The 20,782-nt window shown below is 52.5% G+C and overlaps 2 protein-coding genes across 2 annotated transcripts in view; one reads left to right on the top strand and one right to left on the bottom strand.

Annotated features, from left to right (window-relative positions):
* Positions 1-1,101: 1,101 nt before the first annotated feature.
* On the top strand, positions 1,102-18,698 carry CIMIP2C (ciliary microtubule inner protein 2C). The gene is made up of 4 exons (XM_068965060.1): positions 1,102-1,175; positions 14,587-14,860; positions 16,430-16,542; positions 18,554-18,698. Exons 1-4 carry the CDS (start codon positions 1,102-1,104, stop codon positions 18,696-18,698), a joined length of 606 nt encoding a protein of 201 aa, XP_068821161.1.
* A 1,906-nt stretch (positions 18,699-20,604) lies between these two features.
* CIB4 (calcium and integrin binding family member 4) overlaps positions 20,605-20,782 on the bottom strand; it is a 52,981-nt gene continuing 52,803 nt past the window's right edge. The window contains exon 7 of the mRNA XM_068986651.1: positions 20,605-20,635. Within this exon, the coding sequence (XP_068842752.1) occupies positions 20,605-20,635 (31 nt within the window). The remainder of the gene's footprint in view (positions 20,636-20,782) is intronic.

Genomic DNA, 20,782 nt, shown 5'->3' on the forward strand with positions numbered 1-20,782 from the left:
CTGACGGATGAAGTGAGATTGTGCTGGACGACGCTAAACTGCAGAACCACAGACTCTCTGTTGACTCCCAGCCTGCTGCAGGGGGAGCTGGGGAGCAGATTGGGGGTGAGATGCAAAGAGCCTGGCTCCTTCAAGGCTGTCTGTCATCACACTCAGCACCACCACCCCCAACTAAAGACCTAAGGCCCCCTGCCTTGCCCTACATGTGGCCCAGGGCTGTGTAAGGGTCACCGGAGAAATCCAGATGTGAGGGCACCAAAGTCACGGGCTTGGGAGCAGATGCTGTAACAGAGAAACCTCACCCCAGCCTTCTGAAGCTTTGCTCTCTGGGGCAAGGCCCAACCCTGGATTCACAGGAGGGACTGAACTGCAGAGATGGGGCAAATATGAATCGCACTCTGGACCTTTTCACGATTGGCTTTGCCCCTATAAACCACGCTTGTGAGGTAGTTTGAGAGGAAAGAGAGGAGGAGATGGAGGTTCCTAGGGAGAAAGAAGAGATTAAGGAGAAACATGTCCCTCACTCTGACGCACGTTTGTGTGTGTGTGTGCGCGCACGCACGTGTACACACACACACACACACACACACACATTAAATTACAGGGAGTCCTGGGCAAACATGTCAAGTAGAACACACGCCTGAAGCCCCCTCTGGAAGGCCCCATGGAACTGAGGCGCAGCCGGCAACCTTGGGATGCGACGGCTTTTGGGGTCCCCACGGCCACTGGGGCGCTGGGCTGAGCAGCACTGCGGCTGCGGCTTTGTGCGCCATTTCCACCTGCGTCCGGCACTGGCATCGGAGCGAGTTATCTGGGCCGGCAGTGAAGCCGCAAGATGCACCCATTCAAGGATGGGAAAACGGAGGCTTGGGTGGGAGCGACGATTTGCTGGGGTCACACAAGAGAGCTCGTGGAGATAGGGGGACATCTTGTGGGCGCGTCCCGCCGGCTACTCCAAGAAGGGGAAGGCGAGAGGGGTGCGGGGCCCCGGGACACGCACGCCCCACACTGGCGTTGCTAGGCGCACGGTTGCCGGGTGACCTGCGCTGTTGACCGCGGGGCCGGAGCGCCCCGGCTCGCTGCGCGCTCGCCGCCCTCATCATGGCCTCTCGCAGCGCGGGCACCCTACTGACAGAGTTCAATGCCGCCTACGTGCCCCCCGGCCTCATGCCCGGGTAAGACCCCCGCGCGTCAGCCCCGCCTGAGCCTGGGGTGGGGCTGGGGGTCTGAGTCCCTGGGGGCAGTCCCTCCTCTGCTCCCTCCACAAAACCCTCCTCCCGCCTCGAAACTCCATCCCCGCGGAGTGTGAAGTTGAAGGAACCAGGTTGGGCCAAGTTTTCACTTGGTGGGGTGGTCTCCCCAGGGGCTTGCACTCTCAAACCATGCAGTGTCTGGGGGCGGCAGGGGCTCTCCAGTTACCCTTCAGTGGGAAGTCCTTACCTAGTAGGCGCCATACCGCCTGCCCGGGATAACAGTGGATGGGGTCCGGCTCAGGGAGAGGAGGGGAAGATAGCGTGTGGGGCTGGTGTTTGGAGGGAATGGTGTTTCTGCTGGGCAGAAACAAGAGGATGAGGTGTCCTGGGGAAGGAAGTGAGCTCTTTGTCCCTCAGCACAGTGCAGGCATCCAGGATGCCTGCGGGTGCACACCCGGAAGCAGAGATGAAAGAATCAGGACGCGTCGTGGGTTCTCCCGCTGATCTCACTTAATCCTCGAAGAATGCCGCCTTTGAAAGCTTCCCGGCCTTTAGCATTGTCGGATGCAGGGCCGAACCTACCTTTCCTTGCTCAGGATGTTTTCACACTCCAAACCTCGAAGGTGCAAGTCTGACTGTTCCCTTCGATTGTTTGGTCCTTTCTTTCAAAGTGAGATTTCCACTTCCGACCTTCTCTTCCAAGGTGTGAGACGGTCTTCTCTCTCCTACCAGTCGACATGAGCACTGAGGGTGGGGGCTGGGTTCTGAGAATCCACCTGCACTGTGTCTGCACATCCCAACTGAATGGATGAATGAAATTAATGTCTTGAGAGTTTTGCAGGCACTAACTCCGTGTGGATGAAAAAACATAGGCTTTCTTCTGCAAACTAAATAGACCACAAAATCATGAAGAGGTCCCACTGCTTATTTTATATGACATTTGGATTGTCTTGAAGCAGAATAAGCAGGACATGGAGGAGCTGTGATGTTAAAGTCATTTCTGCACACAGAGGTGGTGCAGTGACTAGGGGCAGGTGCTGTAGCTTTAAGCCAGCCCCTTTGTGGACAGGGCTTTTCCTGGCTCTTGGGGAACTCAAAAGCTGCTTTGGCTCCCATCTGGCAAAGCTGATTTGCCAGGTCACAGTTGTTTTCTGAAGTCAAGCCTGGTGTCTTAGAAAAGGTGAAGAAGGATTTTCCTATTAATCCTTTCAATCATTGGGGCATTCCCTTGATAAAGACATGTTGAGTGCTTGGGATGGGCCAGATGTTGGGTTAAGACAAACAAATGAGGGGAGGGAGGTTGCCCTGGATGGGTTTCAGTCTGGTGTGAACACATAAGGTTTAGTTCAGAACCGTCTTTGCAGCCTTGGATAGTGGTGTTTACAGCACATTCTGGGTGTTTAGCATGAAATTTGATTTTATACATTGACATGTTTTTTTCGTTAAGCCCTCCGCAGTCTCTGTTGGAACCTAACCCTCCCCTAGAGCTCCCCTAGTCTGTCTGGGACTGCAGGGAGGAAAGCTGCATGTTTCAGAAGCAATCCTAGGATGCTTCTCTAGCCATACCACTTGTCTGCAGTGCCCTGTCCTGTGATTGATCTAGAAATTGTGATAACAAGTGAATCATAAATAAGGCTCCAAGCATGAGCAGCTGAGCCTATATGTGCTACCTTTCTCAGCTGGATCTTTCTGGGAGGGATGTATTCGCCCTAAAGATTCTCATCAATAAGGAATGGATTGAGTTGTCTTATATGTCTGAATGCTACCTCATTGGTGATTTTATTAATGTAATGAAAGAATCCAAGATTTCTCACCACACTTGGGTAATTATTATTTTTGTATGCCTTTTCAAAGATTAATCACAGGACTTTAAGAGCAACTAGTCTCTTCTGACACTCAAATCATCCCCCTTACCAGTTTTATTCATAGAGGCAGAGAATATTGACAAATATTAAGGACCTCAGAAATCAGGTAGTCCAGCCTTCCCACTTCCCATTCCAGATATGGTCACTAAGGTCTGGGCAGGGGGGACATGCCTGAGCCTCAGGCTGGTGATGGAAGAACTGGGCTACCACCAGGCTGCAGATGCCCTGTAGCAGCACTGTGAACTCCCATGTATAAGCACCTACTATGTGCCAGGCATTGAGCTGGGCTTTATACAAACTTTTTTTTTTTGAATCTTCACAACAACCCAGATGAGAAATTGCCCAAGGTCATTCATCAAGTTCACCAGCCAGGTCTCTGTGATAGCAACACCCTGCTGTCCACAGCTGTTAGCAATTATCATCAGATTCCTACAGCATTCAAGGCCTGATTCTAGGTACTGAGGGGAAGAGGATGCTGGTCTTCAGACTAGGATGCTCCATCTGGTCCCTTAGTGGACCAGCACACTATCAGCACACAAATATTGTGCCATTGTTTGGCCTCTGTCCCATCTCTTGAGTCAGAGTCCCTGGGGTTGTAAGGCTTTTCCAGGGAGAACATTGACTCTGTGCTTCCTGCTTCTAGGGTAGATCCAGGCTCTCTCTGCCTCCCCCAACACCTCACCCATCTCCCAGTCCAAACACATCCCTGGGCACAAAACACAGGCCATCTCCTGTGGAGGAGAACCAGGTTGGATGTAGGAGATGCATGTGCCCCAATGGGTACCTGATGCCACTCACACAGCCCTGAGGGACTGGGAGCCTTTCTAAAAAATAGGAGATGGGGGTCCCTGGAGACCCAGGCTTTGTAACAGGGACTCTCCCTCTCTCCAGAAAAGTCACCAGCCCTTAGAAATGTGCTCCCATTTGTCAGTTCAATTCAGTAAATATTAAAGATTAACTGCAACGGGAAAAGAAAAGTAGGAAAAGCAAACAAAGGAATAAATGTAGAAAAATCTTAATAGGTTTAAAAAATTAAAAATTCAAAAAAGAGGAAAAAAAAAGAAGAAGAAGGAAGAGGAAAACTCCACAGAACTGCAAAAGGCCAACGTAGAGGCAGAAGTTTATAACAGCAATAAAAAGTGTGATTGAAAAAAAAGCTCAAAAAAAGTAAAAAAAGCTCAAAAGCTTAATTAGATTTCATAGTGCTAATAAATTGACAACTACATAAAAGTGAAAAAAAAGGAAAAAAGAAAAAGAAAAAAATCCAAAATAAACTACAGAACAAGTCAAAGCACAAGAATAATAAATGTTTGTCTTGAGTCTCTGCTGTCAGCATCCTCTCCCTCTCTGGGAGTCACAGTCCACCTTATCTCCCTAGGATGCCCTCCAACACTGCGTTGGTCTCTGGATCTGCTGTCAGGAAAGCTCAGACTCTAATCTGGTCCTGCTTCTGTGTGTTCTTGCCTTTAATGTCCACAGCTATCAGAACTAGTGTGTTTTCTTTTGTGGGAGCTCTCAATGTCCTTTTATATTCCATAGACAGAATCTGATCATGTGGATTTAATCTGTAGCTTGTAGAGCTGGTGGGAAGGTTTTGAGTCTTCTTCCTTAGCCACACTGCCCCTGGGTTTCAATTATGGTTTTATTTCCACTTCTGCATGTGGGTTGTCCACTGGGGTTTGCTCCTGCGGCTGCCCTGGAGGACTTGGGTCTGCCCCAGTAAGGGCCAGGTGTGGAGATGGTGCAGCTCCTTGGATCGCAGGGGCTCTGGCAGCTTACACAGGGGAGTTGGCGGCTAGGGCAGCAGGAAATACAGTGCTCTAGAAGGGTATGGCAACCTACTCCAGTATTCTTGCCTGGAGAAGCCCACTGACGGAGAAGCTTGGCAGGCCACAGTCTACAGGGTCACAAAGAGGTGAACATGACCAAAGCAACCCTGCGTACATAGACGCAAGGCTTTTTTTTTGCCTGTGGCAGCTCTGCCCCAGTGACGGTTGAATGTGAATGTGGTGCAGCTGCTTAGGTCGTGGGGACCTTGGCGGCGCCAGTTGTGCAAGGACATGGACTGCCTCAGCCGCAGAAGTTGTGACCCTATCAAAGTCTTTTTCTGAGCCTCTGGTAGCTGGTAATCAATTCAGCAAATATTTCCAGAGTACCTACTGAATATCAGGAATATAGGGACTCAGGTATGAGTAGTGCAGCCCTCTGTCCCCGTGGAGTTTGCAATTCAGAAAGGAAGAATTTACCAGGGCACAGATGTTGACAGCACAGCAGAATGTGGGCTGAGACATAAGAGAGGCACGAAGAACAGAGACAGTTCAATAGTGGGGATGGGCATGGGCTATGGGTGGGTCAGAAGAGGCTTGATTGGAAGGGGGATATATGAAAGTACCTTGAAGGATGGATAAGATCAGAATCTGGGGAGAGGAGGAAGCATCTTCTGGATGGAGGGGATGTCCTGGGGAAAGGCATGAACTGGAGTTAACAGCAGGATATGCTCTGAAAGCAAAAAATGGCCTATTTGCCTGCAGTGACAAAGCTGTTACTGAACCTAACTTATGTCTGCTCGCCTGTGCCCAGTAAATGTAACCTACTGACCTGGGTTGTGGTGAAGAGAAGTGCCAAGTTTATTTCAGGGCACCAGGCAAGGAGTCCAGGTAGCTGGTGCTCAAAAGCCCCCAACTCACTGACGGTTTTCAGGGAGAGGCTTTTAAGGACAGGGTGAGGGAGGAGGGTTGTGGGGTGCCTGATTAGCCTGTGGGCATCCTTCTGATTGGTTGGTGGTGAGGTAATCAGAAGTCAGCATCATCAACCTTCTGGTTCCAACCGTTCTGGGGTCTACGCACTTGTGGGCAGCATGCAACTAACTTCTTCCACCTGGTGGGTGTTTCAGTATCTGCACCACAGCTCACAGGACATAGCTTAGAATATTATCTATAGTCCTTGAGGAGGAACGAGAGGTGCTTGACTTTGTTTAATGACCGAACTAGTACTATTTTTGTCTTGCCTGACCGTTTCCCTTTCTTTCTGCATTTTCTCACATCTCTTCTTCTTTTGAATTTGGGAAAGGCCTAGGAAGCTACAGTTTTTCTACAGACAAGAGCAGGCAGAGGACATGATTGGGGGATCAGGGAGTGGGGGGTGGGGATTGTGTCCTAGGAAAGCCCCGTAGGGTCCTGCTTGGTCACAGTGGGACAAGGAAGTGGATGATTGGACTGGAAAGACCTCTCACAGGGCCCGTGTCAAGCAGGGCCTTGTGCACCTGGCCCAGTTTGTTCTTCATTTCCCAGGTGATAGGGAACTGTGAAAGTTGTTGCCCAGGGGAGGGATCTGATCAAAACCATACTCAGCAGGAAGTGTGTGGGGAAGAGGGTGCTCATGGAATGAGGACACGCTGAACAGTAGCAAGTTAATTAGTTAATAAGCTGCTCATGGGATCCCTGATGGTGCACGGTAATTAATTTGAATGTTAGCTGTGGGGCCAAGCAGTGCTATTAACAGGGAGGGAGGGATGGCTCTCTGTGCACATAGTAACCACAGTGGACCTTTGCTGTGGACCAGGCTGAGCCCCGTCTCCAAGCTTATGTAGCGTGCAGGCGGGTGAGGGACAGGGACAGAGGAGGAGGAGGAGGAGGTGCGACAGTGCTGTAGGGACCATCCGATGCCCAGTTGTGAAACATACCAATCCCTTCTGTTCTTTCCACCTTGGCCCACCATACACTCCACAGAAATGGAGCTCTACCATGGAACTGGGCAATCACGCTTGTGGCTCACAAACGCAAGAGAACGGGCACATAGACCTGGTCAAGGTGTGCCCCCTGAGAGCTAAATAAATATGACTACGTGCATATGCTTGCACATGTGTGCGTGCACACACACACACACACACACACACACACACATGCATGGGCACACCTCATACACCCCACCCAGAACAGCAGGAGCTGAATCGAATCCAGAATCCAGGCAGAACCTTAGGAGGTTCTGCGGAGGAGAAAGCTTCTCTTCTATTGGGATGCAAATATCTTGGCATTCAGAGAAGGTGGGAGAGCAGGGAGCAGAGGAGGAGTATGGCAGAGAGAAGAATCACGAAGACGCGTCACCTTTCTAAAGCTCCTTTCTTTGAGATGCACACCCGCCTCTGGGGGTGGGATGCTCCGTGCCTGTGTGCCCTTGGCATATGGGAGCCCGATGTTCCAGGACACAGTTCCCCCAGCTTCTGGACTTATGCCTCTCACAGCGAACATTTATTGAGCACTTGTCATGGATCAGGGGCACTGTAGGTTTCTGGGGTAAAGGAGAACTCACATTAGCAGAGGAGATGAGCTAATGCGGATCTCCAGCTGGATGAAGGGTCATAATCCTACTGTGGGGCAGAGATGCTGGGTAGGCGGGTGGTCGGGGAAGGCAACAGGGAGCCTGGCTCTGTGAGTGAGGGTGAGAGCCCCCTGGTTGGGCAGGGATGCAGCCTGCCAGGTGGAGAAATGTGTGTGAAAGCTTGGAGAGCATGCAAGGGATGTAAGTGACGTGTCCAGGGCATAGGGCACCTCTGGGAAAGTGAGAAGAGGGGTACACCGTGGGGATCTGATGATGAAGGATCACTCTATCATCAGTGTGGACCACAGGCTGCAGGGGGTGAGCCTTGGTCTAGGGCAAGGGTCTCCAGTCTCCGGAATCTAATGCTTGATGATACGAGGTGGAGGTGATCACACACACACACACGCACAACTGTCTGTGGAAAAGTTGTCTTCCATAAAACTAGTGCCTGATGCCAGAAAGTTTGGGGACTGCTGGTCTAGGGGAATTGCTACAAGATCCGAGGCTGCCCAGTTAAGCAAAGAGGAGGCTTGTAGCCCTGGGAGGGAGGAGGGCCATGGGAAATCCCTAAGGAGAGGGCAGAAGCAGGACTGGCAGAGAGGCCCGATGTGGCGGTTAGTAGGGTGAGGCCTGGTTTCTGGGGGATTCTGTAGATGGAGGTGGTGTTAACCAAGACAAGGACAGCCAGGAGGAATAGTAGGCTAGTTTTGGTCCTGCTGAGTCTGATGCCCCGGGCAAGCCCTCGGTGGACACCTGGATGTGTGGATCTGTGGCCAGAAGAAAGATCGGAGCTGGAGACACGGATCTGGGTGTCCTTGGTGTTGGACGTCTAATGTGAACGAGCTCTCCCGGAGGGAGAGGGTCCCTGAAGAGAGAAAAGGACTCTGGGGCAACACCAGCGCCTAGTAGAAGAGCAGGGGAAGAGCGGCTGACCCAGGCCTGTCCTCCCCTCCACTGAGGTTTCCCGCAAAGCTTCCGCCAATGGAGACCCCTTCATGGAGCTCCACCAGCTCTCCTCCCATACAACAACCCCCGCCCACGGGAACGGGCCTTCCCTCCTCATGTTTAATAGCACTGGATCCTTGACCACCCCTATGCACACACATCCACTCCAGGAATCAATAAACACCGAGTGAGGAGTAGGAGTGAGGAAGGCGGGCTGAGGGATGCAGGCTTCTCATTTTCAGTGCCTAGCATCTCACCAGCACACAGTGGCTTCCTGATAAAGCAACTCTTTTTTTTTTAATTGGAGTATAATTACTTTATAATGTTGTGTTAGTTGCTGCTGTACAACAAAGTGAATCAGCTATCAGTTCAATTCAGTCACTCAGTCGTGTCCAACTCTTTGCGACCCCATGAATCGCAGCACGCCAGGCCTCCCTATCCATCATCAACTCCTGGAGTTCACTCAGATTCACATCCATCGAGTCAGTGATGCCATCCACCCATCTCATCCTTGGTCGTCCCCTTCTCCTCCTGCCCCCAATCCCTCCCAGCATCAGAGTCTTTTCCAATGAGTCAACTCTTCGCATAAAGTGTCCAAAGTACTGGAGTTTCAGCTTTAGCATCATTCCTTCCAAAGAAATCCCAGGGTTGATCTCCTTCAGAATGGACTGGTTGGATCTTCTTGCAGTCCAAGGGACTCTCAAGAGTCTTCTCCAACACCACAGTTCAAAAGCATCAATTCTTCGGTGCTCAGGTTTCTTCGCAGTCCAACTCTCACATAAGTATACATATATCCCCTCCCTCTTGAACCAACCTCCTACCCCACGGCCCATCCCTCCTCTCTAGGTCGTCACAGATCGCTGAGCTGAGCTCCCTGCGCTACACAGCACCTTCCCACTAGCTGTCTATTTCACACATGGATATATGCCAGTCCCAATCTCCCAATTCATCCCACCCCTCCCTTCTCCCCTCCCCATGTTCATAAGTCTATTTGCTACATCTGCATCTGAATTCCTGCCCTGCGAACAGGTTCATCTGTACCACTTTTTATTAGATTCCACATATATGTGTTAATATATATTTGTTTTCATCTTCCTGACTTCATTCTGTATAACAGACTCTAAGTCCATCCACATCTCCACAAAATGGCCCACTCTCATTCCTTTCTATGACTGAGTAATATGCCACTGTATACATGCACCATATCTTCTTTATCCGTTCATCATCGACCCACCATTAGCTTGCTTCCATGTCCTGGCTGTTATCAATAGTACTGAGACAGACATTGGGGTGCATATGTCTTTTTGCATTATGGTTTTCTCAAGGCATATGTCCAGTAGTAGAATTGCTGGGTCATATCATAGTTCCATTTTTAGTTTTTAAAGAAACCTCCCTACCATCCTCCATAGTGGCTGTATCCATTCACACTGCGACCAATAGGGTGAGAGGGTTCCCTTTTCTCCACACCCTCTCAGCATTTGTTATCCATAGATTTCTTAATGCTGGCCACTCTGACTGGTGTGAGCTGGTGCCTCGTTTCACTTTTGATTTGCCCTTCTCTGATAGTGACGTTAAACATCTTTTCATGTGTGTGTTGACCACCCGTTTGTCTTCTTTGGAGAAATGGCCATTTAGGTCTTCTCATCTTTTGATTGGGTTGCTTGTTGTTTCGATATTGAGCTGCATGAGTAACTCTTAATGCCATATGACTCCCTCAAAAAATATTACCTGTTCAAGTAAAGAAGAACTCACAAATCACCCCAAATCCAAACACCGAGGATTAACCTGACCTTCATTTTAGGTTTCTTTTTATGTAGATAAAAAGGCTAAATGGATGGGTGTGTGGACAATGGGTGGAAAGATAGACAACAGTTTTATAAAACAATGATCATACCATATTTACTATTTTAAAATGAAAAGCATGAAATGTAACCTAACTCAGACTCAACTGAAGAGAAAGATACTGAAGTAAAATGGAAGGACAGACTTTAGATAAATGCTAATTCATCGCAAGAGATATTTGTTTCTATAAGTTCCCTCTAACAGAGAGAACAGGAGAGGGAGAGAGAATAAAACCCATTACGGGGTTAGAGTAATTATGTTATTTTTACCAGCGTGTTTCAATTTTGGATGTCATGGGTTGACTGTGCTTTAAAAATCCTAAGTGCATTCCCATCTCCCTTCCACCCACCCCTCAATTTTTCTTACTTAAATTATTTTTTTCCTTTGACAGGTTTTATAACATTTACATTCTCTTCTGCAACCAGCCTTCACCTAGTAGCTATTCCTAGTTCTGCCCTTAAATAGATGAGAAGTAACTACCAGTCATTCTAACAGAGGTTCTACATTCCTGAGTGTTTTTTTTTTTTTCCTTTCGAATCATTGCTGATTGGCAGGATTTCATCACTGAACACTGTCTTAGGAAGAGCATTGGGTGCTCTATTTCCGGAGATCTTCCACGCAGCTGCCTTTCCACCTGGAGGGCTGGCCAGTTCCTCATTCTCGGGTCACGCTCTCTTCTCTGCAGAACGCTGTAGACGGGTGTTCATTTTCATTCTGTTGCTTTATTTTCTCTGTGTTGGGGTTTGGCAACAACTGGTGGGTGACATCGCCTCTCTCATCTGCTGCATTCTGAACCACCTGGGAAAGAAGATGAACGAGGGACGCTGGCATTAGGCAATGGGGCTGACATTGAACCCTCAAATGAGATGGCAGGGCAAGGGCAGAGTGCATCCCCCAAAACAGGGCGTGGAGGAGCAGGGTGGGCTTCCTTGCTTCCAAGCAAAGTGGGGAAGGAGAGTGGGCTTCACTCTCCCTGGCCTTCACCAGGGAGATGCCCCTCCACTTCTAACATAGAAGGGCTCCCTCTACACAAAGAACTCCTCGGGATGAAGGAAGAAGCATCTCCCCACTGCTTGCCTTTGGCTTCTTGATGATTGAACTGATATTTTTATTACATTTCATACTCAAAACAAAGAACCTTCAGGTTATGTGTCTTCCCAGCGGATGATCTTCTATGACCTTAATGAAGAAGTATAAGCTCATATGTGAATGATGGGGTTAGAAGTCAGACTGAGGGAGGTCAACAAAAGCATGAGCACGGAAGAAATGAAGGCAGAAAGTACAGAGCATTCCCGGGAGAGATTTGGAAATGAAGGAAGAGAAAGGGCTCTAGAGAGCAGCAAGGCCAAGTGTAGGATTTTGCAATCTAGGCAAAGCTTTGCATGTTTGTAGGCAGAAGGGAAGATGCTCAGGAAGGAGGAGAGATCTCAGGTGACTGGGAGGATGGACAGAGGCCGAGAGAGACAGGGAGGGATGGATTGGAAGAAGGAGGCCTTGGTGAGGCAGGAGGGGGTGCTCCAGACCCAGGAGGGGGAAGGCCATGGGCCAAGAGGAGGACTCCATTCTGGAAGTGGCCAAGGTGACCCCACAGGCTCACAAGCACTCAGCCACCCCACCATCTTCCCAGGGCCGGAGACATGGCCACCAGCAGGGAACTCAAGTGGGGCCAGCAGGAAGAGTGGCAGCTGGGAGAGGGTTAGGATCCCAGGGCAGAGAGAAACCAAGGGACAAGAGAGACGAGGCTGGAGAAAGGCCCAAGTTCAGTGGGGGTGTCTCCCCTCCGCTTCCGGTTCAGCAGCTCCATTGCTCCCTGCTCTGGCCCTGGACATCCTCAGATGCTGCAGGACCCCAGGAAGGTAGAGCCACAGAGGGTGGATAGGACCAGGAACCTGGAAGGACTCCTGTAATGCCTACAGTGGAAAGCCAATCGGAAGGTGTGTCAGTAATCTCCATGCTTAACTTTCTCTCCATTCACCCAAAGATGAAATCATGCATTTCTGTCTAACTCTAAGCTAACACCTATCCTCCTACTGAGGAGACTGAGGCCCAGGGCAGCTCTCAGAGGTCACACTGAAGCATGACTTCAAAGGTCTCACCGTGCTTTGGCCTCCGGTGCAGGATGAGCTTCTGAAATGGAGAAGCCCTCGATGTAGCAGTGGCCTGGCAGCCTCCCCATACTTCCAGGGCGTCCCTGTGAATGTTTTCATCGTGGGGAGTGAGCTCAACTGAGAGGAAGTAAGACTTGGAGCATTGCAGTGAAATGATCCCAGGAGACGCGCCAGAGGGCCTTGGAGCGTGGCCCCTGGCCTTCGGTGTCTGTAGGTCCAACATCATTGGCTCTGTTGGGATGTCAGCCACTCACCTTGTTTGTTCAATAGACATCTCCTGCCCAGACCACGTGCCTGACCTGGTTCTGAAAACTGGGGATAAAACATGAGTAAGATGGGATCAGACCCCACCCTCGAGAAGCTCGCGGTCTAGCAGGAAGATGAGAAGTAAGCAGACAACAGCAGGACAGGTCACAGAGGGAACAGGGAGCTGGACCCACCTCGACCACCTCGACCCACCTGGGAGAGGCGACAAGGAAAAGGCTTCTTCAAAGAACTGACATTTGAACAAGACTTAAAGGACCTCAGTACTGGAGGCAAAGAGCAGGGGGATATGGGGATGACGGGCAGGCTGGTCATTCCTGGTGGCAGGAGGCACAGGGCAAGACCCTGGTGGTGGGGAGAGTGAGAGGAAAAGGGGGAGGGAGTGGGGAGAGTAATTCCACTTCGGAACTGCAGTGCTTTCTACAACCAGGGTGTAGGGTGGCTGATGAGAGGGAGAGAAGGCAAGGGTCAGGCCACTGACAGCCTGGAATGCCATGCTAAGGACTTGACTTCAGGAAGCTCAGTCTGGCTGAAGTGTGGGAAATGGGCTGGAGGTATAAGAGCAGATAGGAGAGCAGGGAGGCTGTTCCTGCTAAGTCCCGATGAAAGGCGAGGTAGCCTGAGCTCGGGTGGGCGTATTGGAGCTGCAGGGCTCAGCAGCTGATTGGATGTGAGGGATGAAGCTGGGGGAGACGGATGCTTGTTCGGTCTTGGACATCTGCAGGGTGCTGTTCACTGAGGTGGGACTAGAGTGTTGGGGAAGGTGAAGGTGGGAAGTAAGGGCTGGGGGACATCCCAGGGAGATGCGGAGTGTGCAGCTGTACACAGGAGTCTGAAGCCTGGGGGGAGCTTCTGGGCTGGAGATGTAGACCGGGGGTCCTCCACACACCGGTGAGGGTTAAGACCAGGACATGGGGGCCATCGCCAGGAGGACTCGGCAGGGGGAGGGCGGCCAGGAAGACCCCAGAGGAAGTGGACAGAGGAGGGACATGATGAGAAGGACAGAGAGGTTTATGAAAACCAACAGCAAACAAGAGAGCAGTATAATAAAAACCAAAAGTGATGTTTCAAGAAAAGAGCAGCCCACAGTGTCCAGCGCTGCAGAAAGGCCATCAGTGTTTCTGAGAGTGACTCCAACGGCAGAATCGGGTGGGAGGGGGACAGGGCCAGGTTTCTGAGGGTGAGGGCCCGGCGTGGGGGGGTTGGGGGAGCTGTGCTGACGGGGAGGAGGCTTTGACCTCTCGATATCCTTGCCCCAAATCTGATTCCCATGCTCTCTGATGTCACTGACTCTCCTCACCCTCTCCCCAAACGAGTCTCCATGCTCTCTGTGAGTCTCGCTTAACCAGGGTTCTTGAGCATGCCGGGACTGTTCTGCTCTGCTCTGTGTCCCCAGGGGGCTCTTCTTGCCTCCTCCTGTCCCTTCCACTGGCCCCCTTGGTCATAGAAGGTGACGGAACTCCAGAAGCTGGGCAAGCTCTCCAGGCCGGGTGGATGGTGCTGTGTGAGGCTGAGGTGCTGGGAGGCAGGCTGGAAGGCTGGAGTCCTGGCCACCTGGACCCCTGCCCCTTCAGCCATAACCTCAGAACCATGGAGAAGGAAATGGCAACCCACTCCAGTATTCTTGCCTGGAGAATCCCATGGACAGAGGAGCCTGGCAGGCTACAGTTCACGGGATCGCAAGAGTCAGACATGGCTTAGCGCTATCTTTTCAGAGGTGCAGGCAGCCTCCACAGCTTCAGGTCAACCCCTCCGTCAGTGGAGGCCCATCAAGGAGAAGCGATTTGCCTACAGCCTCGCCGAGGGGGAGGGGGTCAGGACTGGACCCGGTGTCCTGGCCCCCTTGTGAACCTCTGGTCTGGAGAGATCTCTGTGGGGAGGTAGAGGCCAAGCATCTCTCTCATGTGTCCTTGCCCTGAGGCCTGAGCTGGGCGGGCACCTTAGGAAGCCTCTCGAGACCAGGAGGCGACCAGCAGGACCCACTGACTCCGCCCCCAGTCTTTAAGGAACTAGCCTGGAACCCTCCACCGCCCCCCTGCCCTGCTCTCTCAGGTACAAAGGCCACGTTCCTGGCGTGGCCTCCTCCTTCGGCTCCTCCTACGGCACTACCACCCTCAAGTACTTCCAGGACCAGCGCAACGCAGCCCTGGGGAGGAGCTCCACTACCTTCAGCAGAGGCGGCCACTTCCCGACCATCTTCTCCCCGAACCCCACCCAAGTGCTGAGGGACCGCACCCTTACCCGGGACCGCTGGCTGCACACCCCCAGCTACACCCGCTTCAACCTGGATAGCAGCCGCTGGGCCGAGCTCTTGCACTTCTACCAGGTGGGTGGTCCTGGCTGGGATCCGGCCACCCCCTCCCCACTCCCCCCACATTCCCTCTCCTTTGCCATGGGGAGGGAGTGATGGCTGGTGGCCCGGGGAGACTCTCAGCCTCCAGAGTGCCTCTGTTAGCTTTTGCAGAGCCCCTGAGCCAGCAGGGAACCTGGTGAGTTTGGTTGGGGAGCGTGGAGGGTCTCAGTGCTCTGCTTCTCTGACTCCCCCCACCAAATCTGACCTCCCCACTCTGGGGGCTCCAGTGGCTCATCCCCTGTTCCCCTGCTGCTGTGAGAGCTGGGGGCCTTTTGGGTGTTTCCGCCATCACTTCCCCCAAGTCGTCGCCTCTCCCCCTGGGCCCTCACTTACTTCCTTTCTGAGCAAAAGCCTAAGGTTCACCCCCAGTATGAATCTTGTACGTTGAGGACTGCAGAGCCCCAGCCAGGCTCCAGCCCCAAGTCTACTCTTCACAGTACACCGATCCCCGTGCCCACCCCACGCCAACTCCTGCTCCACAGGCCCTTTGAGGCTGAGCCCGGGCCAGGCGGTGCTAGAGGTAAAGAAGCGCCTGCCAATGCAGGAGACATAAGAGATGCAGGTTTGATCCCTGGGTGGGGAAGATCCCCTGGAGGATGGCACGGCAACCCACTCCAGTATTCTTGCCTGGAGAATCCCATGGACAGAGGAGCCTCGCGGGCTATTGTCCATAGGGTCACAAAGAGTCGGACACCGACTGAAGCGACTTAGGACATACGAACGCACCAAGTTGACTTCAGACCCCCCTGCCCTTGGGGAAAGAGAGGCAGGGTCTGCCCATACCCCCATCTTGTCCTTATCCTGCTCCCCCAGACCTGGTCCCAAAGGGCCACAGGCTCACAGATGCTCGCCCACCTCGGGGAGGCCAGGGATCCCTCTCTGCTGTGGTCTTGGAAACCTCATGGCCTCTCAGCATCCTTGCAAACATCGCTCCTAGCCTGATTTCAGGGACCCGGATGCCTCCTGGTCCCCAGGGTGGAGAATGGCATGAGAAGGCTTCCCCAGGAGAGATGGCCAGGTTGATGGGGTCAGACTCTGAGGTGCTGTGGAACCGTGCTGTGAGGCCCGGGGAAGGCCTTTACCACTGTCTTGGCACACAAAGCACAGCCTGTCTGGGAGGGAGGGAAAGGGAGACACTCCACTCTGGCACCCCACTCCAGTACGCTTGCCTGGGAAATCCCATGGACAGAGGAGCCTGGCGGGCTACATTCCATGGGGTCACAAAGAGCCGGACACGCGCACACACACACACACGCATGTAGCTTACCTGGGCCACCTATTGACCAAGGCCTCACATACCTCACCTCTGCTGTCCCCTGCCTCATTGACTAGACCAGCACAGCTGGCATGGGGTGTATCATTATCACCAGGAGTCAGACGAGGAGCTGGGGCGCAGGAGGGCACCCAGCTGGGGACTCTTCTCTGGGGGCATGAGGGGAGAAGACCCAACCCTCTGCCCAGGTACAGCCGGGCAGGGAGCAGGCGCCGGCGGTCACTCCCGCGCACTAACGACCGGTCCTCTCTTCCTTGGTTGGGCTGTAGATGGCGCAGCGGCATCGGGAGCACTATCAAGACAAGACAGGCCTGGTGCACCGGGTCCCCTACTTCGTGCTGCCCGTGAGGGAGTCGGACCGGCACCCCATCCCCACCGACCTGTGAGTGCCTTCCCTCCCCTCCTCCGCGCATTCACCAGCTCGTGTCCACAGGGCGCCGGCTCTTGCCAGGCCTGCAGGCCCCCAGACTGAGAAACGAGTTAAGACTCTTAACTCCTGCAGCACACAGAGTGACAGTTGAACAGAGCTAGCGGGTGAGCCTCAGGAGGGGAGGCCAGGAACCTGAATGGGCAGAATCAGGAAGATCATCTGCCTGGTCAGATGCGCTGGGAGTTTGGCGGCAAACCGCCTCGTCTTTGCTGGCCTGAATCTGCAGGACCGTTCCTCTGCCGTGGCAGCCTTGGAGCTACACTGGCCCAAACGCTGGCGCAGCCACTCCGTGCAGCAAGGAGCTGCTGCCCTCTGGTGGACCTACAGAGTACTACACAAAACAGGGACTGTATATCCAGCCCTCGTGTAGACTCAGAGGAAACGTACTCCTAGGGACTCAACCATATTTTTTCAAAGCCCAGCAGTCTATCTAAGAAATATGAAAGTATCTCACGGTTTTTAATTGGGAGAGCTTATTTTCCCAGGGAAGGCCAGCTCTGCCCTGTGAGATAACCCAGGCATGTGGTTTCCTTGATCTCCCTCCTGACGCCCAGGCAGGGAGGTCTGAAGTCTGAGCCGTGAGGTGTCCTATGGAGTAGGGGGCATCGGAAGGTTAGTGGACAGATCTTGGGTTTCCAACTCCATGCTGACCTTTGCTTGCCTCAGGAGCCCCGAGTCTTGCCATTGTTGTTTACTGATAAAGCAGCAACCCTTTCCGTAGAGTTTAATGGTTTTTGGAGATACAATTTAACATCACCTATAGATTCTTCCCAGATGGCACTAGCGGTAAAGAACCTACCTGCCGATGCAGGAGATGTGAGACACCAGTTTGATCCCTGGATTGGGAAGATCCCTTGGAGGAGGAAACGGCAACCCACTTCCGTATTCTTGCCTGGAGAATCCCATGGACAGAGGGGCCTGGTGGGCTACAGTCCATGGGGTCGCACAGAGTTGGACATGACTGAAGCAGCTTAGCATGCACAGATTCCTCTCTGTGGGACAGATGGACCCATTTTCTAAATAGGGAAACTGACTTAGTAATGGCTTCAGGGACTTGAACCGATGGCAAGTCTAGTAGGAGGTAGAACTGGAGGGAACCCAGATCTCCCAACACCAATGCTAAGATTCTAGATTGGCCATCTCACCACCTTGGGGTGGCTCTGAGTCAGTCCATCCCTGGAGACATTGTGGGGCTTCGCCTGGGGACAAGTCTCCTCTTGAGACCTCACCAGACAGTATCTACATCTCCTACAGCTGAGGGACCCCAGGATGCCCTAGCTCTGTCCCTTCTCCAACTGCCTAACAGCCCGTGCTGCTGCTGACGGCTTCATGTCTAACACAGAGCACCAGGGTCGTTGCTTGCACTCAGCTTTTACTCTGATCATCTCTGTGGCCTGGGGAACATCCCTGACCTTCCCTGAGGTTCATTGCTACTGTCCTTTTCATCACTATCAGCACCGTCATCATCTCTATTTATCACTATCATCTTCATCACCATCATCACCATCACCATTATCATCATCTTCACCACCATTACCATCACCACCACCACCACTATCATAACCATCACCATCATCATCAGTAGCTGCCGCACATTCTTAGAACGTGTGTTGAGTGTTCGCTCCTTGTTCGGCATTCTATTAGTGCTTTGCATGCATTATTTCATTTACTCCTCAAAGCAAAGTTAGGAGGGAGGTACCAACATCAGTCCATCTTACATGTGTACACTTCTAGCAGGAACTGGGCTGGAATCCATCCCAGCTTCCTGACACCCATGCCCTTGCTCTTAACCACTGAGCTTCTGTACAAACACCAGTCCTTCTGATCTCGAGTGCAGGGTGACTTACCAGATGCTAAGCTGACCAGCAGCCAGCAGAGCCAGCATCATGGGCTGGAAAACGGGCCTTTTTCACCCTGGTGGCCTGGCTCACTGCATAACACTGGCTCCACCCTCACCCCCCAGGCCTCCTCTGAGCCCGAAGGAGAAGTGGCATCTATTAAGAGTGGCCCCTGAGAACCTGAGGACCTACCAGACATTCCCGTCGGGGAAGAGGGTCTCCCCACAGGAGCGGCAGAGGCGGGACTGCTACTTTGAATTCAGAGCGTGATGCCTGAGAGCCGCGGCCCTGACAAGGTTGGCTTTCTGGAATAAAATCTTTAGCCATGACCATCCCATGCTCTCCTCTTCTGAGGCCCAGGAGCACTTGGCCTCAGCTGGACAGTGCCTGAGGGTCACACAGCATGGGGTCTGAGGGACCTGTGGGATGCTCACCCCAGGTGTCAGCACCAACGGAAAGCAATGTCAGCCCCCTGCTGGGCCCACCCACCTCTCCCCGGAGGACTGCAGGGGTCCCGAGGCACTCAGGCAGAGTGAGCCCTCCTGTCTGCTCCCACTGGGATAATCAAGGGTCCCGTTAGGCCATGACTGAGAATGAGGGTGTAGTGGTCCTGGACCACTCACACTGGTGTCAGATGCTAAGGAAATCCCATTTGAGCCCTGGCTCAGCATCCTTTCATTCACATGACAGCCTGTGAGAGAGGGGGTGTTGTCCCTACTTCACTGATAAAGACCCTGGGGCTCAGAGGTGGTGAGAGCTGCCCAAACTCACGCAGCTGGGAAGTGGCACAGCCAGATTTGAACCCAGACCTTTCAGACTCCCAGTTGCTGGCATTCCCCCTACACTCTTCACTTGTGGTCCAAGTGGGGGCTGAGGGGCAGGGGTGACACAGATCCCGGAGGGCCCTGTGGTGTCTGAAGGAAGAAACCACTTTCTCCCTCCTGCCCTGACTGGCAGGGACAGGCTGCTTTGACATCACCCCGGGACAGTTTCTAGACGTGACGGAGGGGAAGGGACCCGAGGCCAAGTCAGTCCTCAAGGTATCGCTGTGTGTCAGGAGCCCCTAGCTCAGAGTGGACACTGGGCTCCTGGTGCACATTCTGAGATGGCTGGGGAGGCTCAGGTTGTGGAGGGGGCTGCTTCCCACCCCCACCTCGTAGGTGGCCTCCTGTCTGCAGGAGAGGTCACAAGAGCTCCTTTAGAGACAGGATCTAGGATAGGCACCTCGGGCCAGGTGTTTACCCATGCCTCAGGTGCACGCCAACATCCCAGCCCCTCCTGGATCTGATCAAGGAACTCCGTTAAGAAAGGGCTCTTATTTCCCCTGCATGAGTGAAGTGGGTTCTTATTTCCCCAAAAGACAAGGCGACCACAGCAGGTTCAGGTTCATGGGAAGGTGAGCACAGCCCTTCCCCTGTAAGCCAGTCTTTAGACACCTCCTCCCTGAAGAGAGGGTAAACAAGAAAAAACAAGAAAAAAGCCCATCAGGTAGGCATCTGACAGCTTTTATGGACCTCCTAAGGGGCTTTTCCTGTGTCCCAAACCAACTGGGCTCCAAAGAGTCCCTGTGGTGGCCACATTAATTCAAGGGTTTGGCTGAGTGGCAAAGCAAATAAACCCTGATTTCTGGTCACATACTGTCACGTCCCAAGGGTGCAGGGGTGTCAAGTGGGGCCAAGATGTCTTGGGAAGCCAGGCACCAATTGGAAAGACTGCTCAGCGCATAGCTCTGTACAGCCTGTACCCGAGATGCAAGAAGGATGCTGAAGGGAGGCCCCGTGGGAGCAAGGGAAAGGTGTATATTTTCCTGGTGAATTTCATCTGCTTTGGCTTGGTCCCTGCTGTGACATGGGTTGGCCTCAAAAAGACTGGCCAATCTCAGTCTTGGCACATCTCAGACACTGGCAAACTTAAGCCCTGGAATGAGCAATCCTTAATAAAAGTTACTTCTATATGACCTTGCACTCAAAATATAATGTTCAGTTCAGTTCAAAATATGATGAACTGATGAGAAAAGGGAAAGGCTTTAATTTTGCTTTATTGAATCAACAATATTCTAGAAGTGAGGGAGGGATGGGGACAAAGTCATTCTTCTAGTCAGATTTCCTCTAGTGCCTGCAGAGGGTTGAATTCCAAGTCCCCTTCAAGGCCACCAGAGCAGGTATTTGTGTTCATGTCAACATCCCCAGAAATGAATCCGAAAGGAGCTGAAAGAAGGAATTCCATTAGCCACCTCAAGCCTGAAGTTGCAAAGCCCCCTCTACTTCCTGGGTTCACACCTCTTGTGTCCCTTTGTCTGAGCGATGGTCAGCTTGCAGCAATCCAAGCCACCCCAAAGCCTTCTTTAAAGCTTC

Source organism: Capricornis sumatraensis, chromosome 1, assembly GCF_032405125.1.
Source record: "Capricornis sumatraensis isolate serow.1 chromosome 1, serow.2, whole genome shotgun sequence".
In the NCBI taxonomy this organism is placed as follows: domain Eukaryota; kingdom Metazoa; phylum Chordata; class Mammalia; order Artiodactyla; family Bovidae; genus Capricornis; species Capricornis sumatraensis.

Bases quoted from the DNA above. Each gene is read 5' to 3' on its own strand.
- CIMIP2C (XM_068965060.1), top strand. From the start codon at position 1,102: ATGGCCTCTCGCAGCGCGGGCACCCTACTGACAGAGTTCAATGCCGCC. The intron at 14,861-16,429 runs GTGGGTGGTCCT...GTTGGGCTGTAG, and splicing joins AGCTCTTGCACTTCTACCAG to ATGGCGCAGCGGCATCGGGA. The intron at 16,543-18,553 runs GTGAGTGCCTTC...CTCACCCCCCAG, and splicing joins CACCCCATCCCCACCGACCT to GCCTCCTCTGAGCCCGAAGG.